The sequence below is a fragment of the Myotis myotis genome, unplaced genomic scaffold (genome assembly GCF_014108235.1).
Source record: "Myotis myotis isolate mMyoMyo1 unplaced genomic scaffold, mMyoMyo1.p scaffold_m19_p_8, whole genome shotgun sequence".
NCBI classification, from domain to species: domain Eukaryota; kingdom Metazoa; phylum Chordata; class Mammalia; order Chiroptera; family Vespertilionidae; genus Myotis; species Myotis myotis.
Window position 1 is genome coordinate 6,621,558 of NW_023416390.1, and position 23,803 is coordinate 6,645,360.

The 23,803-nt window shown below is 46.3% G+C and overlaps 1 protein-coding gene across 6 annotated transcripts in view; it reads right to left on the reverse strand.

Moving 5' to 3' along the window:
- The window catches only part of ANKRD44 (ankyrin repeat domain 44), a 232,764-nt gene that overhangs the window by 16,457 nt on the left and 192,504 nt on the right, over positions 1 to 23,803 (reverse strand). For all 6 annotated transcript variants that reach the window (XR_004969308.1, XM_036319340.1, XM_036319341.1 and 3 more), the window contains 5 exons: positions 17,120 to 17,191; positions 9,680 to 9,881; positions 5,193 to 5,280; positions 3,458 to 3,575; positions 1,763 to 1,979 (listed from right to left, as the gene is read on the reverse strand). Coding sequence is in view for 5 of the 6 variants with exons in the window: in XM_036319340.1 (XP_036175233.1) it covers positions 1,763 to 1,979; positions 3,458 to 3,575; positions 5,193 to 5,280; positions 9,680 to 9,881; positions 17,120 to 17,191 (697 nt within the window). In the remaining variant the exon portion in view is untranslated. The remainder of the gene's footprint in view (positions 1 to 1,762; positions 1,980 to 3,457; positions 3,576 to 5,192; positions 5,281 to 9,679; positions 9,882 to 17,119; positions 17,192 to 23,803) is intronic.

A 23,803-nucleotide genomic window follows, 5' to 3' on the forward strand; every position in this document is an offset into this window, starting at 1 on the left:
CCTTCTTGCAAAGTAACATGGTGTAATTTATTAAAGTTAAAAAACACGCATGTCCTCATCCATAGTTTCCCTTCTGGAAACTTATCGGACAGAATTAAGGTACATACTACGAATAGACACACACTGAAGCCTCATTTTAACAGGAAAAAACCTGAAAACAATCCGAATGTCCATCCCCAGGGACCCGGTTGAATAAATAATAGATTGTGATACACACACACCTACAGTGATTTATCTGCTCTGCAATATACTAAGGAGATCAATCATTATCGATACTCAATAACTTGCAGGATATCTGCAATAGAATGTGTATAGAAGTAGATGCGGACAAAACTGACTCCCCCCCTGGGTCCCGGATTTCTCTTCTGCGGTGACCTTCGATCAGCTTCACTGAGCAAGCCTATCAGAGCCTTGTAGTTGATGATTATCAGTGTTCCATAAAACCTACCATAAATGTTTTTGTTAGTAACCGCCAGAATGCCATGGCAACCAGAATAAATATTAACCTGGTGATAGGATCCATTATGAACCATCTTCCGTCGCAAGACCACCAGGAGGTATGGCCCCTGGTGCAACTGCATTCTTTTTTTAAAAAAATGTTTTTGTTGAATTTAGAGAGAGGAAGGGAGAGGGATAGAGAAAGAGAAACATCGGTGGGAGAAAAGCATTTATTGGCTGCCTCCTGCACGTCCTCCACAAGGGTGTGAGCCTGCAACCAGAGCATGTGCACTGACCAAGAATCGAACCAGTGACCTCCTGGTTCACTGAGCCACACCGGCTGGGCACTACTGCACTCATTGACTGCGTTCTTTGTCCCTTTGTCTTGTCAATCATTAGTACCTGAGTTACAGCATAAAAAGTACTGTAACAGGGGTCTCTTAGCGGAGAATCATCTGTGCAGAGTGCTGGGTTGTCTGTCCGCTCTGACCCTACCTCCCTGTAAGGAAATGATCCTGTAATCCTTTCTGTTACAGTGTATGGAGTTGTTGCCTACATCGTTTTTCGTCTGCAGACATCTTCTTGTTCAGGTGGCCATTATACCTGTGCCCCACCATGTTAAATAAACAATAACAAAAAAGAAAGTTATAGAATGATAGTTGTTCTATGATTCTAGTTTAAAAAAACAGATGCACATACATTTGTATTTATATCCTCAAGGGGAAAGTATTAAAGGTACACACCAAATTACATCAGAAAGTAAGTTTGGAAATGGAGACTTAATTCTACCTTAGACATGTCAATATTTTTGAAATTTACGATGAGCTTGCATTTCTTTTTTACTCAAATAAGTAAAATAAGAAATGTTAGATCTTCTGAATTATAAGTGTGACAAAATAAATGGGGGAAATGAGATATGAAAGAGGAAATGCCCAAAGACAAATCAATCACCTAGAAGTCTGACTGGTAGTCAACCGTAACAGGTCTTAGCTGTGTTATTTTAATTCATTGTAGGGTCCCTGGTTATATCATATAGCATCAGAAACCTTCATTAAAACTGGATATTCATTAGAAGTCCTGATTAGGAGTTTTATGTTATTAATTAGCAAAAAGGGAGAAAGTGAATTTTTATTCCATTGAGGCATCATAGTAGCCAGGAAGGGCAACATACTTAAAAAAACAACAACAGAAAAAAGGTGTCTCAGATGCAAAAAGATTGGAAATCAAGGTTGACAGCGTTGTGCTGCTTTCCCTCCCCTGAGATCCCAGTGGCGCCGGGTTCAGAGGGAACCCACTGGACTCAGTCGCACAGCAGTCCACTCACCATTGTAGCAAGCCCAGTGCAGCGGCGTGTAGCCCTGGTTGTCCTTGAAAGAGCAGTCTTCCTCCGACAGGGCCATCTGCAGCAGCTCGCTCAGCCACGTGGCGTGGCCGCGGGCCGCGGCGTAGTGCAAGGGGGTCCTCCCTCTGGCATCTTTGCAGAGAATTGATACTTCTTCCTCCAGCAGCATTTGCACACATTCCTCATGACCTGACATGATCTAATCGATTGCATTGAAAACACAAAACAAAAGTCAGAAGGGCAGCCGGCTCGGGATGTGAAACAGGCGGCTGAGTGAGGCTGGGCTCAGAGTCAGAGGACATGCGTGCCCGGGCCTCACGGGAGGACAGCCCAGCCAGATTCATAGCAGAAAAGTCCGTGTGGACATCAGCCTGTGAGAAACATCTTGACTCTCCAGACATAACCATGAAAGATACTACGATATAGTGGAACACATGACCGTTAGAAAGAGGAAGGTGTGAGCTAAATCCTGGCTTCCCCTGGTAAAGCTTGGACAAGTCAATTCACCTCTCGGGCTCATTTCATTTACCTGTACCTGGGGATAGTCATAAGGACCCCACAGGTTGTTGTGAGGACTGACGAGATAAGGTACGTAAAGACCCCAGCCTGTTGCGTGGCCCACAGGAAGTCCCCAAGAAATAAGGACGAGGATAATCACTTCAACCACTGAGAGTTTCTCTCCTGTTCACCGACCATGGCGGTTGGCACCAGCCCCAAAGAGCACTTTTATTTCTGCTTCTGTTTGATTTCGTTTCCTCGGCATGCTTTAAAAAACAACTCAGCAGATGTATACAAAGAAATGTCACAGGATACATACTTCAGGTGGGGAATGGGTCAACAGTCAGACATAGCATGGCTACTCAACACTAAGCAATCACTGGAATAAATTATGGCACCTGCATACAATGGACCATTAAAAATGATAGAGCAGGAAAATATTTACTGACATGGAAAAGGTCCTTGATATTCTAAAAGAAAAAAAGTAGGTTCCAAATAGTATCTTCAGCATTCTCTTTTTAAATTTTTTTAAAAAATAAATCTGCCCTGACCGGTTTGGCTCAGTGGATAGAGTGTCGGCCTGCAGACTCAAGGATCCCAGGTTCGATTCTAGTCAAGGGCATGTACCTTGGTTGTGGGCACATCCCCAGTAGGGAGTGTGCAGCAGGCAGCTGATCGATGTTTCTCTCTCATTGATGTTTCTAACTCCCTATCCCTCTCCCTTCCTCTCTGTAAAAAATCAATAAAATATATTTAAAAAAATAAATCTATATACAGTAAAGAAGATTTGGTATATAAACCAAAAAAAAAAAAAAATGGTTATCTCCAGGAGGTAGGATTACTAGTGATTGTAACTGTCTTCTCTGTGCTTTAAAAAAATACTTTGCAAATTTTCTATGCTGTGCAAGTATTTTGTCATCTGAAAGTAGAAGCAATTCTACCAACAGTAGGAGTTCGTGGTTCTGTTATCACAATCGACCATGAAATTGCAAGAGCAGGACCTCAGAGTACCCGCCACTATTTTACTTTTGCAAAAGAGTTTGTTATTTCTTTTAGGCCGATTGAGGTTCATTGGTTATCCTGGGAAAAAATCTTTTCACTAAAAACTCATATGGGAAGTAAAGAGGAAGCATGCTCATTACACGATGGCTTGACTGTGGCTGAGGAAGACGTACGTACCCCTCTGTGCAAAGCTGTGCACCCCATGATGTCAACAGCATCTACATTTGCTTCCTTTTCAAGTAACAATGAGACAGCATCAATGTGTCCATATGCGACTGCCAGCATCAGTGGGGTTCTAGGAGAGAGAAAGACTGGCTTTTTAGAAGAAAATTAAAACAAAATACTCATTACTTCCAGTGGGAGGAACTCCTTCTCTTTGTTACTCTGTCTGTCTCTATCTGTCTCCATCTCTCCCTCTCTGGCTATATAAACTAGTATATATGTCTCTCTCCGCCTCTGGCATCTAATGGCCACCTGGAATGGTGTCAGTGGGATGACTGATGTGGGTGGGCCGGGAAAGGCTCCTTCTCAGGATGGTCACTGTGATCCCATCATTTCCAGAAGCATTTCGAGATATCAACCGAGCAGGGAGACCCTCTCGCTCCTTTCGGAGTAGTTCGACCTTCACAGAGTTCTGCGTTGGCGTTTGCTCAATGTTTCACTTGACCAAAGCTTGCTGCCTTCCAGACAAGCCTGGCCAACACAGAGGAAAGAGCAGGGAGCTGGGGCCCAGGAGCGGCATCCTAGCTCCCACTTCGACACTGACTCACATGCCGGCGGTGAGGCACTCGTGCTGGCCCCGCCTTTCCTCTCTGTAAGAAGACTGGGGCAGGAACAGCCATCAGGTGGGAAGGACTTGGGAAAAACAAACCCAAGGAAGGAGGCAAATATGAAGGATTTTTATGACGGAGGTAACTTCTTGAGGCCATTGCCATTGTTCATGTGAACATGAAAATGTAGCAGCTTCAAAAGAGGGTAAAATGGGGAGGAAGAAGGAGCCAAGGAGGACTATTTGTCAAAGGCCAGGCTACGTGGCCCTAGGCGTACGAAGATGGCGCTTTTTCATCAACACACACTCACACACACACACACACACACACACACACACGCATACACACATACACACACACATACATACACACACATGCATACACGCATACATACACATACACACACATACACATACACACACATACACACACTCACACACAGAGAGACACACACAGACACACACAGACACACATACACACACATATATATACACACACATACACGCATACACACATACACATACACATACATACATACATACACACACACATATATACACATACACGCATACACACATACACATACACATACACACACATACACACACATATATACACACACGCATACACACATACACACATACACACACATATACACACACATACACATGCATGCACATATACACACATATACACACATACACACATACATACACACACACATACACACATATATATACACATACACATACATGCACATATATACACACATATACACACATATACACACATACACACGCACATACACACACACGCACATACACACACACACACACTGCACTTAGGTAGAATCTAAGTCCCGTGGTGACATTCTTTAGAGTTAAGAGAGCTATTGTAATCATCATAAGCTGCGTCTTTTTCCATATGAGCAACCGTAGCCCTACTTTTGCCCGTCCCTGCATATTCTCTGACACGAAGCTACCTCATTAGTCCAGGGTCCTCAGCCAGTGAATTTCACCCAAACATGTACCCCCCAACCTCACGCTCAGCAGTCAGCCCTCCCAGCGGCTAAACCAACCCACCATCACCCTCCGTGACTGACATGAGCCGCCGGCCCGGCCCGGCCCAGGGGGGACACTTACTGTCCTTTGGCATCTTTCACGTCAACCACTTCCGGGTTGTCTGCGATTTCTAGTAACAGCCGCAAACACAGGGTGTGACCATTAATCACTGGAAGAGAAAGAACGGCATTCTGTTCACAGACCACACGATCACACACAGCCCTCCAGAGCGAAGTCTGCTTGGTCTTCAGTCTGCTGTCCCCACATTCCAGGTCATACCAGCTGCCGGCTCAGTGGGCCCCGAGGCTGACTTCACTCGTCCTTCTTCTCCGCTCTCCCCAGCAGGCCTGGTCCTTACCGAACTGGTCCCTGCTTCATGCCCTGAGGGTTATTTCCCTTACACATGATGCCCTTTTTTTCAAATCTCTTTTTTTCATTTCTCCCCGCTTCCCAGTTGCTTTTGCTCTTCTGAGAGAGTCACACAATAGTACTATGTAATCCGGGGTCCTGCCTGCCGTCAGACCTTTTTAGAAAGCAGGAAGAAGGGACAGGAGAGGGGAGAGGAGGGAGAGAGGGGAGCAGGAATACGATGGAAGGAGGGGATAGGGAGGAGGTGAAGCAGAGGAGAGGCGAGAAGAGGAAGGGAGAGCGCGAACAGGTCCTGCTAATATTCCCTCCGTCACTGTACATTCTGCAGGCATCCAAGTAACCGTTCTGATTGATGCGCAGTGACTGAGAGCAAACCCTCAGGCCGGGGAGGTGTACAGAGGCTGCCCACTCACTGCTCGTTGATTGACAGCCTGGATGGGCGGCCTGCAGGGGCACCTCTGTCCCAGAGTTCCTCAAACCACAGCCTAACAGTGTCTCATGCATGCAGGGGTAAGGGCGGGGGGGTGGGGCTCTCCATCAGCCTCACACTCCTGGTCCCCTGGCCTCCTTTCCCCTCCCCTCCCTTCCCCTGCAGAGGTCTCCTCTCCACTTCCCAGGTGCTGCGGGTCCTCACCCCTAATCACCAGCGGTCACAGCGAGGGCTGGCAATGGGCAAGAGACACAGCCAGGACACTGCTGCTGGCCTGGACCAGCTCGGGCACATCACATGACACCCTATGACAGGGGCAGAAATAGAATATTGGGGGCCAGCTGTAATTGTAAGAAATATGAATCATGCCCTGTTCACCGGGATTGGTTTGTTCTGATGAAAGAGGGCACATTCTAACCTGGCTGGAGGTGCACGTGGGACCTGGGAGCTCACCTAGAAATGCAGCCCTCTCCCCATCGGGAGCGGCCTGTTGTCATGGGAAGAGGAACAGCCTTGTTGCAGAAACCAGAGCTGCCAGCCCTGTGAAGACCCCCAGCCTGTGCGTGCCATGCCGCAGGCCTTTGCAAATCTCCAGCCATTATTACCTGCAAACTGCCATTTGGCATACCCCTTTGCCTACTTCCCCATGTAAGCTTTGTCCTTTTACCCAATATAAGCAGCTGGTTTTAGGGGGGAAGGGGAAGGGCAGATTTTTGTGGGTGACCTGCTGCTCCCCATGCTGATGGCAGTATTGGAATAAATGCTCATATATGATGCAGCCCTGTCTCTGCTTCATTGGCTCAAGCAGGGACAGGCAGCCCGGAGCCCTTGCTGGTTATACTTATGCACACCAGGCGCAATGCTTCCTGTGGGTGGGTGCTTCGGGTGCTGGGAGGCAGCCTCCCAGGAGGACAGTGGGGCGGGAGCAGCTCCCCCCTGAAGCTTGTTGGATGCCACCCACAGCCTCACACAGACACGGCTTCCACTCGGGGAGTAGGCTGAGGACAAGCAATGTGTACATTTTCCACCGTGACCTTCTCTCCTCTCTGAACGGTGAGGACACCGCAGCATGCATTGCATTTGCCTCCATATGGATGCGGAGAGAGAAGGGAATAGATGTAGATGCAGCTACGTTAGGTTAATGAGGGCTCTTGGAAGAGCTGCACTTTACAGTCCTTTTATCGAATGCCAGTCGGGAGAGAATGTTAATTCAATGACACGTTTTTCAGGGACAATGCATATTAGAATGAGCTCGCTTTCATCGACACCACTCAGCTGAGACACAGGAATAACGCCCCCCACATTCTGTGGGCCGCTGCTCTCGGCTCATTCTCAGGTACATTTCTGTACCTCAGGAGGAAATCTGGGGACTGGAACACAGGCATCGTATTGTGGTTGCCGTTGGGTTGTTTTCTTTGTTTCAGTAGTGCATTCAACCTGTTACCACGGTACCGCCTGCAGGCGAGCAGTTTACTGTATGCTTAAAAGGAAAGGATGGGCAGAGGACTGGGAGCTAAATGCTAGGGCAATGGGTCCCCAACGCAGAGGGAGGGTCAGGGGAGTGTGACTGATGCCTCCTTCGTCATCAACTTGACCTCCTTTACAGGCTCCAAGGATATTTGGTTTTTGGCTAAACAGAGAAAGGGAAAAATCATCTAAGTTCCTATCACTGAGCCAGTGTGTTGCAAAGCAAACCAATACCCACAGTAGTGTGTGTTGTTGGGTTTTTTTTTTTTGGGGGGGGGGTACTGCTTTTTGGACTGAGCCAATAGCCCTCAGGTAAGTATAAGGCCCCCTTCGTGGAAAAGTGCAGCCAAAGTGGAATTCCTGTTGGCTCCCCACACTCTCCATTTCCCCAATGGCTAACATCTCCTTGGCTGTGCGGGGCCAAGTCCAGCTTTGTCTTAGGCTAGCCCCACCTCCGCTGCTCAAAGGCCGCAACTGCCATTGCAACTAGCTGTGCCCAAACCTCTGACATCCGTTCTGGCTCCTGCTCCTCACAGAATTCCCAGGATTTGAAACAACAACAACAAAAAGTTGGCCTTTCAAATGAGTTGGAAGAGATTCAGGGTAAGCAGATTCTGAAAGCACGGGCTAAAGCTTGCACGAGCAGACATGTTGTGGAGAACAGAGTCGAATGATAGCCTGTGTTGCCCAATGAATGACTTGAGGGACATCCAAAAGGAGTGAGTCGGCTTGACCACGAGGGGGCTCCATTGGACCATAACCTATGCAGTGGCAAATGAGTGACCATGGTTATTTTTCATGGTTCACTGTTTACAAGAGTGATTCTCCACAATGAAAAGAGGCCCTTTGTCGTTGTCAGGGAGTACCTGGTAACTAAGGCAGGGTGCTTGCTTTAAGAGTAGGCAACCAATATTTTAAAAGAACTAAATTTGAACTTTAGAATAATGCCAAGGATGCCTAGAATATCAAACTGTATAATGCTTTACAACAATACCAAAAAAACTGAATGTGGGTAAAAAATAAGAACTGCAATTTAACCAGCCACTGCTGACCTCATGACTGAAGTTTTTCCCCCCCAGGAATAATTGTTTCCAGGTAATTAGGCAACAGCCATGTTTTGTGTGTTTTTTCTACTCCATATTGTTTTTCTTCAGTGGTTTGGAAATTCAGGGTTGTAGGTGGAAATTCTTCTACAAAGTCTAACATTCTGATAAAATTTTCCCAACAAGATCATTAAATCTACTGGAAAACCATCTTCACTCTTTGCTTCTTCAAGACACTCATTTAATGGTATAAGACAGTTATTTCTCATCATAAGACAATATTTATGACCCTGATCAAAGGCAGATATCATTGAATCCCTGACTCCAAAGGAACATATGCCCTCACTGATCTAGAGGCTCTCCCCATCACTTTATATCTGTGTGTACCTCTAGCAGGGTCCTGATACAGTTTGATTGTATGTGTATTAGAGAAAAATCCCAGAAAAAGACAATTAGTTCCTTTTTGATATCTATATGCACATTTTAAGAGTCTCTTTTTACACCCGATGCACCAAGAATCAGAGCAAAAGCTCAGAGGCCTCATTTAGGCTGGCAGAACAGTGCGCTGATTAGTCCGCTGTCTGATGACTCCTTTTATGAAACAGCCCTGAAATGTCATGAATTTCCCACTTTAAAATGCTGTGTGATTTTGTTCTATGTGACTTATCTGAAGGTCACAGTAGGCCTTGCCCTTTTTCAGAACGTTTTGTGATGACTATTGGCCAAAGGCTCTGCACTCTCTTTTGAGTTAAGACCAGATGGAGCGCGGAGGATTATTAGAGCAGGATTTACAGTATTGTACTCTGTATGATACTGTAGTAATGCACACATATCATTCCACATTTGTCCAAATTCATGGGACGCACAACAGCAAGAGTGAGCCCTAATGGAAACTATGGACTTGGGACGGGGAGGAGGTGTCGATGTAGGCTCATCAATTGTAATATATGTACCACTCTCCTGGGACGTTGGTAATGGGAGAGACTATGCATAGGGGGGCAGGAGGTGGGTGGGAAGTCTCTGAACCTAAAACTGCTCTAAAAAAATACATCTTTAAAGGAGACGCCAGGGCCCATCTGGCCAGAGAACACCGATCACCTCCACGTGGATGGGAAGCCAAGGGTTTTGGAAGGGTGTAGGCATGCCTGATGCAGAAAGAAAATGTTTTAAAAATTGGGATGGAAGAAGATGCTGCCAACCTTTTACTCAGCTTATGAGTCGGCCGCAAAAACGCTAACCATTCTCTGGGTGAGACCCACCTGAGGCGTGAAGTGGGGTCCTTTTGGTGACATCGTCTTTCACGAAGATGGATGCGCCCTGGTTGATCAGCGCTTCCACGCATTCCGTGTGGCCCTTGAAGGCAGCCAGGTCCAGAGCGGTGCGGCCCTTCTCGTCCCGGATGTCCAGGTCCACCAGGGACTGCAGGAGCACTTCCAGGGCCTGGTGGTGCCCATTGTAGGCCTGCAAAGGGGAAGCCAGTGACACGAGTGCTCGCTTGCCTCGGACCCCACCGCTTCCCCAGTGAGGGGTGCGGCCTCCAAGGTCACAGACAGAGGCCACCCCAAGGAGCTCGTCAGACAGACACTCGGGATAAAGCAAGACACAGGAAACCAGCCTTAACCGGTTTGGCTCAGTGGACAGAGCGTCAGCCTGCGGACTGAAGGGTCCCAGGTTCGATTCTGGTCAATGGCATGTACCTTGGTTGCGGGCATATCCCCAGTAGGGGGTGTGCAGGAGGCAGCTGATGGATGTTTCTCTCTCATCAATGTTTCTAACTCTCTATCCCTCTCCTTCCTCTCTGTAAAAAAAATCAATAAAATATATTTTTTAAAAACCAAACAAACAAAAAAACAGGAAACCAAACAATTAGATTGAAAAATCAAAATGCATGAAACTCACAACTATGTATGAATTCCTTTGTGCCCTTTCTCTTTTGTCAAATAATCTGCCCCAGAGACACTGAATGTATTAATGGATTCATGTATTTGTATCTATTGATTTACTCTTCCAATGCAAACCAGCAGCTGAATGAATTAATATATTCTTATATCTGCCAGTTCAGGCTAACCATACTGACATGATCCGATTTTTTTTCTCCCCCGGGAGATTATTCTGTTAAACCTGGAGCAAAAGGTTACCAAAAACATGTGGTCTTCATAATTCAACAGAGGCGTTACAAACCTTGTTGCGGTTGAATATTTTCATTTCTAGCCACGTGACCCTGGGTGAGTTTCTTAATTTCACTTAGTTTGTTTCCCTGTCTATAAAAGGAGAGCAATAAAAAGTGCCTCACAGGGAGGATTAAAAAAAAAGAGAGAAAAAATCGCACAGGCTTTGCATCGTACTGTGTACACAGTTGATGCTTCCTCCTCTCCCCTTTACTCCCTCCACTGATTACAATGAAAACAGAGACAAAAGTGTGGAAAAACGTTCTGTGTAGCAGCGCCAAGTTCTGACCTATTATGAGGCCCTATGCTATGCTAAGAGGAAGAGCCTTCATACTAAAAAACAAAAGTCTGAAAGCTGATTTTTATTAAGTCTATGAGGTACAAAGCATCCATGTACACACAAGAGAAAGGACATTGAAATAAAGAAAAGAAAAGGTGTAGGAATCCAGAGATCAGGGACAGGGAGGAGCAGGGAGGTGAGAGAGACGGAGGGAAGGCCAGTCCTCGGAGTCCTCAGCCCAAGACCTCTCTTTTGTCTCCGGCACCTTCCATGTTTCTGCCTCGGTGATTACTTAGGTACCATTTATTTGAAAAAGGGCTCAGCACAGAAAAAGGTTAGTTTCCTTAATATAACAAGAGCTCTTACAAACCGTTTTTAAAAACTAGAAAATGTGCAAAGGACATAAAGAGGCAGCTCACAGAAAAAGAAAAGGTCAGTGAACATATGAAAAAAGATGTATATTTTATGGTACTATTTTTTAACTACCAGATTGGCAATGATTAAGTTTGGTCATGTCCTGTATTAGTTAAGAGCGGTGGAAAAAGCAATCTTATGCTCTGTTGGTGGGAATATAGATTGGTGTGACATTTGTGGAGAGCAATTTGACAAAACCTATCAAATAAAAAAAAAATACTAAGTTGCAAACACTGCATAGAGCATGACCTCATTTATACAAAAAAGCAAATATATCCAGATATATACATGTCTTTATATGTATACTTCTATAGTTATAGCAAATTTTAGAAGATTAGGAGAGAAACTGTGAACTAGAAACGAAAAGTAAAGTAATGAACATATGGACATTTTTCACCTTATCTTTTTAAAAATTATTTAAATTGTTTCCTCTGAGTATTTTTTTGAATATATTTTTATTGATTTCAGAGAGGAAGGGAGAGGGAGAGAGAAGGAAATAATCACTGATGTGAGAGAATCATCGATTGGCTGCCTCCTGCATGCCCCCCACTGGGGATCAAGCCTGCAACCCAGACATGTGACCCTGACTGGAATCTAACCCGGGACCCTTCAGTCCACAGGCGACGCTCTACCCAATGAACCAAACCGGCCAGGGTGGAATATGTTTTTTAAATAGCACTATTGAAGGCAGTGTGCTGAGCACTCCAGCTATAGCCTCTCATTTAATCACTGCAAGCATCCTTTTTATAGATGAATAAAACAAACAATGAAACCAGCAATGTTCACTGACTCAACAGCACTTAGCTAGTACATGACAGTCGGGATTTGAAACCCCAAATCTGAGCCCACGAAAACCTAGGCTTTCAGGCAACGTCTCATCATTTCCCCCCAGTAATTCCATTGAAGTGACTTTCAGACAAAATACTTTTGTCTCTGCGTGTTCCGGCGTGGAGAGCTGATTAACAGCATTGGATCAGAAACTACACTCCTTCCTGGAAGGCCTGCTGTCGGGGGAAGTGCCCCGAACGAGCGATGAAGCAAGGTTTGCGCTCGGGGACGTCCAGGCCGTCGCTCCTACACCGCACGCGGCCTTTCTCGAGACGGAGAACCGAATCCCTGTCCCACCTTGCGGATCTGGACTTGCTGTGCAAACCGTAACTGCAGAGGCTCCCGGGCCTTCAGTCTAAAATCAACTCTGAAGCGACACTTGGACTGAGCCTTTGCTCTGAGCCAGGCAGCGCCTCCTGTAACTGTCACGGCCACCCACGGTCTGAATGCTATCGTGATCCCCACTTGACCCACGAGGACACGGAAGGACAGGGACATGGGCCAAGCCGCCCGCGGTCACACGGCCTCGCATGGGGAGCTGGGACTCAGAGCACACGGACCCCGAGCCCCGGCTGGGGCCTTGGCATGAGCTGCCATGAAATGGGCGCCACAGGGCCAATGGCTTTGTTTCTTTAGCTTTTTATTACAGGACAATTCCAACTTATGCCAAGAAGATAGGCTGGTGTGATGGATTTCCATGTACCTATCACCTGGTCTCTGCCACCACTGACTCAGGCCAGAGGTGACTCTAAGCAGATGTAACAGAAGCATTGACATCAGGGTATAAATCCAACCGTCTCACCCAGGGCTGGAGTCTGTGGCTTATTTGAAAACTGAAACTTTGCATAACACTTCCTCTCACTTTCCACTGTAATGCGTGAGGGGGTAAGAGATCCACCGAAGGACTTGTATGCATGCATATGAGCAAAACCAATGGACACAGACAGGGGGCGGTAGGTGAGGGCACATGCTGGGGTGTGGGGGCGGCCAGGGAGAGGTCAATGGGGGGGGGGGAAAGGAGACTTACGTAATACTTTAAAACAATAAAGAATTTAAATTAAAATAAATAAATAGATTGTAATGGCAGGGCCCAGCCAACTGCGTGGCTCAGTGGTTGAGCGTCAACCTGTGAACTAGGAGGTTAGATTCCTGGTCAGGGCACATGCCTGGGTTGGGGCCTTGATCCCCAGTGTGGGGCATGCAGGAGGCAGCTGACCAGCGATTCTCTCTCATCATTGATGTTTCTCTCTCCCTCCCTCCCTCCCTCTTCCTCTCTGAAATCAATAAAAACATTTAAATTGTAATGGCAGCAACTGATTCTGCTCGTGTGGACATCCTGACGTCACACCCGGGGAAAGGACTCCAGTGGGTAACAGGAGGATCTAGTTGCCATTTGCAAATGGTGGACCTTCCGGGCCCATTCCTATTGCGACAAAAACAGCGAACATGTTCACGTCTGTCAGTACGACAGCCTCAGAAAATAGAACCGGCGACTTACAAAGCACATGCATATCTATGAAGCATGACAGCAAACACGTTAGATTTACTAGAGAAGACACAGAGACGGACTCAGGAAGGCAGCCGGCGTGGAAGCATCGCAGGGACACCACAGGCACACAAGCTGGGTGCTGACGTACGAACTCACCTCCTCCAAGAGGCCCTTTAAACCTCACAGCAACGACAAAAACCCATTAGCATGTGTCCAAGCTAAAGAGGCTTAATGTCAAAATAAAACGGAGGGAACCCTGCTGGCAGTTAGAGAAGCCTCAGAATCCCATCCCATACTTCCTTCGATACCAGGAGCTTGAAACGTCTCTTAAAGACAGGATGGTTGTAGTCCGGGTTTACCTATAGAATCCCGGTTTTTGCCTTTAGACTAGTTCAGCGATTTTTAACCGGTGTGCCACGGCAAGAGTGGTTAAAACATGCACTACCTGATGGCTTAGCCAGGGGCACTGACCTCTTTTCCCTTAGATTGTCAGATAAAAAATGACAACAGTAAACACAAGAGCCATCCGGTGTGAATCAATCAAACATATACCTATTTGTTGTTGTTGTTGTTAGGCCGTAACAAATACAGAGGCCAAAACTACATCTTTTGGTGTGCTGCAGAATTCTAGGAATTAGTTGTGCGTGCCATAGGTTGGAAATCGCTGGCCCTGTTTCCAGCTCCTGCATTTTAGCATACATCTGCATTACAATACAGAACTGAAGAGACACAGTGACGTACTAACGTCAAAGGCAACAGGAGGGGAATAATAAAGGTAACTCGGACTAGACCAGAACGTTCATTTATCTTCACACTTCAGAGCTTAGCCCTATGGGATTCTCTTTGATGGTTAATGCATGATTCAGTCTTGAGACAATTATATGGCTTCCGGGGTCTATTGAAAGAGCGGACAACAAAGCTTTAAGCTCTCTGAAAGGGACCTGGTAGTCAGCAGTACGCGATGAAAAGTGTCCTATTCTCCTTTCTATTCCCATCATCTTCCACCAGGCGGTCAGTAGGTAATTCCACAAATAATTTCTGAAATAACTAAAGGAGGAAGCAACTCACAAAAGAACAAACACGCTGGTTCAAAAAGCACGTAGTGTGCTGGCTTTCAACAGACAACCCAGCGTAAGCCTTTGCCGCAGGGAACAAACATTTTAAGTCTGTTTCACAAAATTCCTTAAATCTCGGTAGGTAACACATATTTTTAGAACGTGATTAATTTCTTTGAACTTTTTCGATGGGAACTGAGGACACCGAGGAGGAAGAAGTTGGGGGTCCTCACAGAATCCGCGCGGCCATGGGTCCATCTGGACCTCTGGGCAGCGGGAGCCCTCATTTGCATAGCCCTGCTTCCTGATTTAATTTTTTCAAGTGGCTGAAAATGCCCATGAACTCCCTGGCTCGTCACCCTGGAGGCTTGGATCATTCAGGCAGGAAATGGTAACCAGATGGGTCAGGTGTCCTGTGGCCAGCAGGTTGGAGGGCATCTGCTTCCACCTAAGAAGCGAATGCCTTGGGGTTTTATCCAGTGAATTGCCTCAGAGGCCCTGGACAGGCAGATGGCATCGTTGGGGAGTCCTTGAAGCAAATAATACATTTTTATTTGTTTTTATTATTTTTTAAATATTTTTCATTTTTATTGATTTCAGAGAGGAAGGGAGAGGGAGAGAGAGAGAAACATCAATGATGAGAGAGGATCATTGATCGGCTGCTTCCCGCAAGCTCCCCACCCAGGCACGCACCCTTGATCGGAATAGAACCTGGGACCCTCCAGTCCACAGGCTGACGATCTATCCATTGAGCCAAACCAGCTAGGGCAAAGCAAATAATATATTTTTAAACGGTTTGCATTTCAAGGGCACTACTAAAATGTTTTAGGATTAACCTACTGATATCACCACAGCCAAAGGCATCCTCATCCCTGCTTGCCTGGTTGTCTACCTTCTGCTTTGTCTACCTTACAGTTTCAACTCCACACACTTTTAAAACAAAAGTAATATCACTTCATCTGTCTCCTCAGACTCCTCCAAAGGGCTTCCTATTTTGCTCAAAGGAAAGGTCACAGTTCTTCCAAGAGCATGAGGCCCTCTGACCTGCGCGGCTCCCTGCCCCCCGGCAACATGTCAGGTCTTGTCCCCTCCCCACGCCACACTCTCCCTGCCACAGTGGTTTTCTGGCTCTTCCGGTAACTTGCCAAGTGTGCCCTCACCTTTGTGCTTCTGCCTAGAACACTCAGGTGTCAGCCAGCCACGTGGGCAGCCCTGGTGCCCATGCAGGAGGGAGGTTCTGCGCTATGTAACAGCGCCCCGGCCACCTCCACCCCCGTCTCGCCGATCTCTGTGGGGCACACGCAGCACCTATCACCCTCCGTCCTGCCACACAGTCACTTGCCTGGACTGGACTGGAAAGTACCAGGACAGAGCCCGGGCTTTGCTTACGGCAACAGCTCCAGCTCCTGGGACAGTGCTTACTACAGACACAGTCGGCACATGTCAATGAAAGACCGACATCATGTTAATCGTGGGGAGGATGACACTGCTGGTTGCACACAGGCGCCAGGCACTGTTCTCACTGCTTTACTTAGCTCATGTCATTCCCTCAATGGCCCTGGGATAGAGGTACTGCTGTTCTCCACATGTGGGGGGTGGAGAAACTGAGGCACAAGAGGTTAGATACTTAGCTAAGCTCATACAACAAATTAATTAACAAATTGGAAAGGGTTTGGGGATCCTTAACGAACTCATCCCTTTTCATTTACAGGAGGGAAACCAGGTCCAGGTGAGCTACTAGTGAGGAGACTGGCAGCTGGGACCCATCTCTGCATGCACTTCCTCACTCCCAAAGCCCACCCCATCTTTCCAGGACTGGAAACCCATAGAGCTTAGAAGAGCACCAGGCATGCAAAAAAACATTGAACAATCACTTTTTAAGAATGAATGAGAGATGACAGAATTTCTAGAAGCTGAGAAGTCTCTTCTCAGATCAGAAGGAGGCGTGGCGGTGTACTCAACCCCGCTTTCAAAGGGCATCAGGGTTCCATCTGAGGTACCCTTTCCAACAGGCCTCTCTGGGGGTGGCTAGTGCTGTCTGTGAACCCTCAGCGATGGGGTAGCTTCCCCAGGCACAGCCGATGGTTGGGCAGAGATTTCAGGGAGCAACCTTTAGAGCAACCGATACCAAAAGCCAACTGGTGTGAATTTTTTACATGTAAGCATCCCACTACCTACCCACATTTTCCATTCCAAATCCATCTCCAGGAACAAAGACTTATGCACATTTTAACCTGATTTCACTGGATTCAGAGTGTGTGTGCATATGTAAGTGGGTGTGTTGGTGGGTGTGACTGAGGGTGGTGAGGTGGGTGTCAATGGATGTGCCTGAGCCTTTGCCCAGGTACTGTTTTCATTGTCAGCTATTTCTGCATGCCTGCGCTCTCATTGTCAGAGCAGCCTCGTTTTAGGAACGCTTTGGTTCTTCCTGTAACAAGCGAAGTTGCCCACAGGATCTCACTTACAGCCAAGTGGAGTGGACTCTTGGTAGCACCCGGATCTGATTCTTCAAAACCACCGTTGGTTCTTTCCAAAAGCTGTGGAGAGGAAGGAAAACGACAGGACGTCAGTGCAGTCCACGAAAGGAGTCTGACTTCATGGGTACCAGGGGGAGCACAAGTGAGGAAGGAGGTGTCAGGAACTGAAGACATAGTGCAACTTATCAGCAATGTAAGGAACCTGATATAGTGCGTCCAACAAAGATGCTGAGGGTTTCAACCTCTACAACAGGGGTTCCCAACCTATTTTTGGCCACACCCCACCTAAGTGTCTCTAAAGTCCTGATGCCCCCCACCCCCCGTGCGTGACAAATAATTCTTATTTTTCAAAAAGTGAACTCCTAAGAGGCCATTAACTTGGTCTAAACAAGCTTCCAAAGAACATGGCATCCATGAAAGAGAAAAATAAAAGAATGAAAGGACAGTTGAAGTACTGAGGAAGAAATCATTAAGGAATTGTTAAAAAATAATAATAATATGAAGCGATATGAAAAAAGCAAATAAAATTTCAAAACATGTAATAGAGAACTGAAATGCATAAATATGTCACAATATATATTTATACTAGAGGCCCGGTGCACGAATTCATGCACGGGTGGGGTCTGGCCAGCCCGCCCTGATAGGGGCCGATTGGGCCAGGCTGGCCGGGGAGAGAGGCTGCAGGCAGTTGGCTGGCCGGCCCCGCCCCCTGGTCGAACTCCTGGTTAGGGGACAATTTGCATATTAGCCTTTTATTATATAGGAGGATATGCTATAAGAGGCCCCTAGGACAGTGATGGCGAACCTTTTGAGCTCGGTGTGTCAGCATTTTGAAAAACCCTAACTTAACTCTGGTGCCGTGTCACATATAGAAATTGTTTGGTATTTGCAACCATAGTAAAACAAAGACTAATATTTTTGATATTTATTTTATGTATTTAAATGCCATTTAACAAAGAAAAATCACCCAAAAAAATGAGTTTGCATGTCACCTCTGACATGTGTGTCATAGGTTCGCCATCACTGCCCTAGGACCATAAGAAATGCCAAAAATTCACTCAAATTGCCCCCCTTAAAAAAAAATTGCCACCCTGTGGGCGTGTGCCCCACATTGGGAACCACTGCTCTAGATCATCTCAGCGTTTGTATACAAGAAAGGCTTCCTGTTTTCAAAGATGCTCGGCCTCACCAACCCGGAGAAGTCATTCATGGAAAGCCCACGCTTCACCCGCCAGATGGTAATGATGAAAAAACTGCAATGCTTAGTTCATTCCGTCATCAAACACACATTCACTGGAGAAAGGGTTGCAAAAGACATGAAGCTCCTGTTCCCATGGAGCTCCCAGTACAGAGAAGGAAAGCAGACGGGCACATTCACAAATGAAAGGCATCTGGCGTTGATCAATGCTATGATGAAAATACATCAGTGTGACGACATCGAGTGACCGGGAAGCGACTTTACAGCTGATGGCCAGGCAAGGCCCCTCCAAGGAGGTCTCAGTTAAAGTGAGACCTGAATGAAAAGAATTACAGCAAGTGAAGGTGTGGCAGCAGCGTGTCTGGGAGGAGGGAGGAGTCGTGCAAATGCACCAAGTGGAGGTGCACATGGTGAGTTCACAGAGCAGGAAGGATGGTGCGGGCCAAGCAGATGCGTGTGGCTCTGGGGCCAATAGCAACGGCAGTGACTGTCAGCTGGGGTCCGGGGCCACGGGCAACCCTCCGCTGGCTGCTCTCTGCTACCCTGTCTCCTGGTCATAGGGAAGGGGCAGCTGCCCTGGCCACCGAGTGCTCCAGTTCAGACCTATTTCTGGAGGAACAGCCTAGAAAGGTCCCCTCTTCTGGACCTCCCAACAATCCCGTAAACAACACCCATCTTTAAAAAACAAATCTTTTTCTGCTTAAAATAGCTAGCATGGTTTCTGTGTCCTTCGACTGAATCCTGACTGATTCAAAGAGTAATGCAGATTGTTATACAAGCTGTGTTAATGGGGGTGCGAAGAAAGCAAAACTTCCTAAAGTTCACGCTCCCCGTTTTTCTCCCTGAAAATCTCAAAGTTGTCAAGGGGAAGAAACACATTTTAAAACCATATCTGTGGAATTATACCATCTTCAATTTTTAAAAAATTGCACTGGCATGACTATATATGCAGAGAAAAAGCCTAGACATACATACCCTACAATGAATAGCACAATAACCTGAACGCGGAATTATATAGGGTTTTTACTTTCTTTTTTATTTTTCCTGACCTCTTTTTGCAGTGACTGTGTAGTTTTCATAATCAGAAAAACACTAAAGCTCTTTCTATTTGGAAAAAAAAGTGATTAACCTTCCTTTTCATTTAACAAATGATGTCCACAGACCCCCAGATAGCCCAGAATTCTTTTCCAGTCAGTGCACGTGGGAAACAATGTTTGGATTCTTTGGTAGATCAAATAACAGTGTAAAACATTCCATCTAAAAGCACACAATTTCAATATCACAAATAATACAACACAAATAGAAATAGCGGAGGTAAGAGACATTTTATGTTTGCTTTTATTCGTGTGAGAATAGAATATGGAACTTAAACAATCTAAGGTATGTTAGAATAATGAGAATAATTCAATTTTAACTTCAAAGCAAATAACTTTAAAACCAATCTGCCTCACAGAGTGGAAATAAAAGTAGCTTTAACTGCTCACAAAGGCTAGAAAACAGCTGTTCTTTTGCTTTGTTTTGCAACATTATCACCTGCAAGACTTCCTGGAATTGACCGTGCCGCCCAACTCCAGATCCGGTCCTGGAATGAACTTGTAATCAAAGGAACACAGAATCATTTCCACCTTCTCACCCACACGAAGAGGCAAGAAGACAATACACTGTTTATAGCCTCAACTCAGGCATGTTCCCGGAAGACTGGTTATGGGGCATGACTTTCCACACACATACTTTGATCATACAAAAAGTGTGTGATGTTCTATGGCAACCAGTCGCCCAATATTTGCCGAGAATCCCTGTGCAGGACTCTGGGGTAGGCATCGGGATTCAGCTGTGCAGAGAACATACATGGCCGCTGAAGAGGCGAAGGAAGGGAAAGGTAGTGTGTGTATTCAAGAATTTCATTCGCCCTCACTCACTCACTCACTCATTCAGTAATTATTTATTGAGCACTCTGCTAGGCACTATTATCAGTTCTAAAATGGTCCCTGTCCACAAGGAATGTATAGTCCAGGGGGTGCAATGGACAACTCTAACGTACACCTCCAGCGTGGCATCACGGGCTGCTACTGGCACAATAAAAATGTGCACTCATTTCGAAGATCGACTTGGCCCTCTGCCTAAACAATCCGTTAAAATGGCTGCTTTCCTAAAGCCTTTATCTGGGCTACTTCATCTTACTCCTTGTCATCTCCCAAATCCCAGAATTGCTCCTTTTCTCAATTGAGCAATTATTTATGAAGCTTATGTGAAGAGTGTAGCACTGCCTGACCCCGCCTCTCCCTGCACACCCTCCTCCTATAACCTTGCCTTCTTGGGTGAAACACCAGAAGGGCTGGGATTAAAGCCAATTCCAGCCCCCCACTGGCAGATAATGATGGGCCCCTGACATGGCCATTGAGAGAAAGCAGCGAGGGTGTAGCAAGCAGACCTTGAAGGCCCTTATTTGTGAAACTCGAACTTTCTGGCTCAGTGGGGGAGGGGGAGGGCACTGTGGAGGGGGAGGCTAGGGTGCTCTGTAATTCTGGGGCCTGAGGAAATGATTGCATTTTAGACTTTAACAATTGATAGGACGTTTTCTGAATCTGGAGGGTGTTTCTTCAGGGCTCGTGGGCTCACACAGAGAACATCTCAAGGTCTTAGATCAGGGGTCCTCAAACTTTTTAAACAGGGGGCCAGTTCACTGTCCCTCAGACCATTGGAGGGCCGGACTATAGTTTTAAAAAAAACTATGAACAAATTCCTATGCACACTGCACATATCTTATTTTGACATAAAAAAACAAAACGGGAACAAATGCAATATTTGTATTTGCATGTGGCCCACGGGCCGTAGTTTGAGGACCCCTGTCTTAGATTTAAAAGCAGCAAAGGTACTCTAGCCGGTTTGTCTCAGTGGACAGAGCGCCAGCCTGCAGACTGAAGGGTCTCGGGTTCGGTTCCAGTCAAGGGCACGTACCTGGGGTGCAGGCTCCATCCCGGGCCTTGGTTGGGGCTCCTGTGGGAGGCAACCAATCCATGTGTCTCTCTCACATTGATGTTTCTCTCTCTCTGTCTCTCCCCTTCCCTTCTACTTTCTCTAAAAATCAATGAAAAAATATCCTTGGGTGAGGATTGACAAGTGAAAAAAAATTTTTAAAAATAAAAGGTAATAGAAGGCCAAGTTTAGGGCTTTCTCTACAAAATGAATCTGTGATAACAAAATCAAGGATAAATATAAACTCAATGGTAATCCAATGGCCGCTGGGTTAAAAAAACAACACAGTAATCTTGTCCAAAACTGTGAGGAAACATAAATATTGAACTAGGAACCCAAGCTTTCCAAATAGTAGAGATTATGACTGGCTATTTGAAAACACGGCAAGAAAAATGCAGGGATCCCAAGAGACTTAAAGCTGATTTAAACTAGTTTTTCTATGTGCTATTTAGGAAAGCAGAAAGCAAGCGTGGCTCTGACAGTAAAAACAAGCATGTAGCCAGCGCGTCTGTGAGGTAGCTTCTCTCTCGGTGGCTATGGTTAGACTCTGACACGTAAGTGAGGAGGGAGAGGAGCTAGAAAACCAACCCAACAGTACCCCCAGGACCGTGAGAAGAAGGTGCTCTGAGAAACGGTTTAAAAATGGATTTATTGCCCGGCCAGCGTGGCTCAGTGGTTGAGCATTGACCTAGGAACCAGGAGGCCACGGTTGGATTCCTGGTCAGGGCACATGCCCAGGTTGTGGGCTTGATCCCCAGTGTGGGGGTCGCAGGAGGCAGCCAATCAATGATCCTCTCTCATCATTGATGTCTCTATCTCTCTCTCTCCCTCTCCCTTCCTCTTTGAAATCAATAAAAAAAAAATTTTTTTAATGGATTTACTTCTCTTTCGGCGTGAGGACTAGGAGGATGTATGTAAGTCTTCAAGTCTGTTGAGGGTTGGGAGCAGGCCAAGGCCCCGGCAGAGCTGGCACCTCTGTAAGAAATTCTACCTCACATTCTGTGCCTGAGAAATTCAACCTTAAATGTCTGTGCTTGAGAATGAAAGGCTGTGTGGGCAACCTCAAGGCCACGCCTGAGTCACTGTGCTGAGACCTGGCTCAGCTCAGCCCAGAGGGGGTGCGGGGCGGGGCCTACAGACGGTTCAGACCACCCAGCCTGTGTCACTACGCTCCATGCAGGGCCTGGGACAGAGCTCAGGGGGTCCCACCGGCCTTTCAGCCTCAGGATTGCTAGGATGTCCCGGGCCACACTGGGCCTCAGGGGACCCCGGCCTTCTCTGGGGGCCTCGGCATTAACGGCGGTGGCTTTCTGCGGGTGCGCCTGACTCTGCTCACATCTGCTCACAGCTATTAGGAGAAGCTGTCTTGCTTGAAATTGTTATTAACAGCCATTGCCAGAAACTCCGTGGTTTCTAGAAATGTCTGAACCTAATCTAATTTCTGCCTCCCCCCACAATTCTAAAGGTAAGGAACCATGACCTCTCTACGCTTGTGCAAATCAGGGTCCATGCAACTCTAAAGGGAGATAACAGGAATTGAGGAGGGCGCTCCTGGGAGCCTGGCGAGACTGGGTTTCCGTTTCTTCCCGGGAGCTGGTTTTGATTGCTCTGCTTATCTCCGCCCTCCAGAGTGCACTCAGGTCCCAGTAATTTCCGTGCCAATTAAAAGGCAGAAGAGCCCGCGGTCTGTATGAGGACGGTGCATGAAACCTGCTTTGTAGATAAAGCCGAATGCACGCTATAAAATGCATAGTGTTTAAAAACTATCGTGCAAGAGCCTTGAGTGTTCATACACGTTAGCCCTGGCCGGTGTGGCTCAGTTGGCTGGGCCTCATCCTGTGCACCAAAAGGTTGCTGGTTCAATCCCCCATCAGGGCACATGCACAGGTTGCAGGCTCGATCCCCAGGAGGGGGTGTGCAGGAGGCAGCTGATGGATGTTTCTCCCTCTCCCTTCCTCTCTCTCTAAAATATCAATAAAAATATTTTTTAAATGTTCATATACTTTGACCTATAAACCTACTTCAGAGATTCTATCTTGAGAAACTTTCAAGCCTAAAGCATTTCATAGTAAAATAGTGTACAACAACCTAAGTAGTAGAAGAATGCCTAAATTATGGTCGATCCAATAATGGAACATTATTTAAATTAAAATATATTTACCAAGAGTTCTTAATTTCCATAATATTGTATGGGGGGGGGAAATCAATGTACAAAATTACATATTTAATATTATCTTCTATATGTGAAAAGTAAAATATGTGAAGAGATGAAGGAAATATATCAAAAGGTTAATAATGATTATTTTGGGGTGGGAGGCTTTGGTGTTTGATTTCTTGTTTCCACCTTTCTACATGTTCTAAACTTTCTACAACAAATATAGATTACTCTAGTAAAGGATCAGATACATTTATCTTTAAAGTGAAAGGGTTGAGCCAGATGATTTCCAAGGTCCATTTAGCTACCTTCTCCATGGTACCTAGCCAGAATGTAAGGGGTC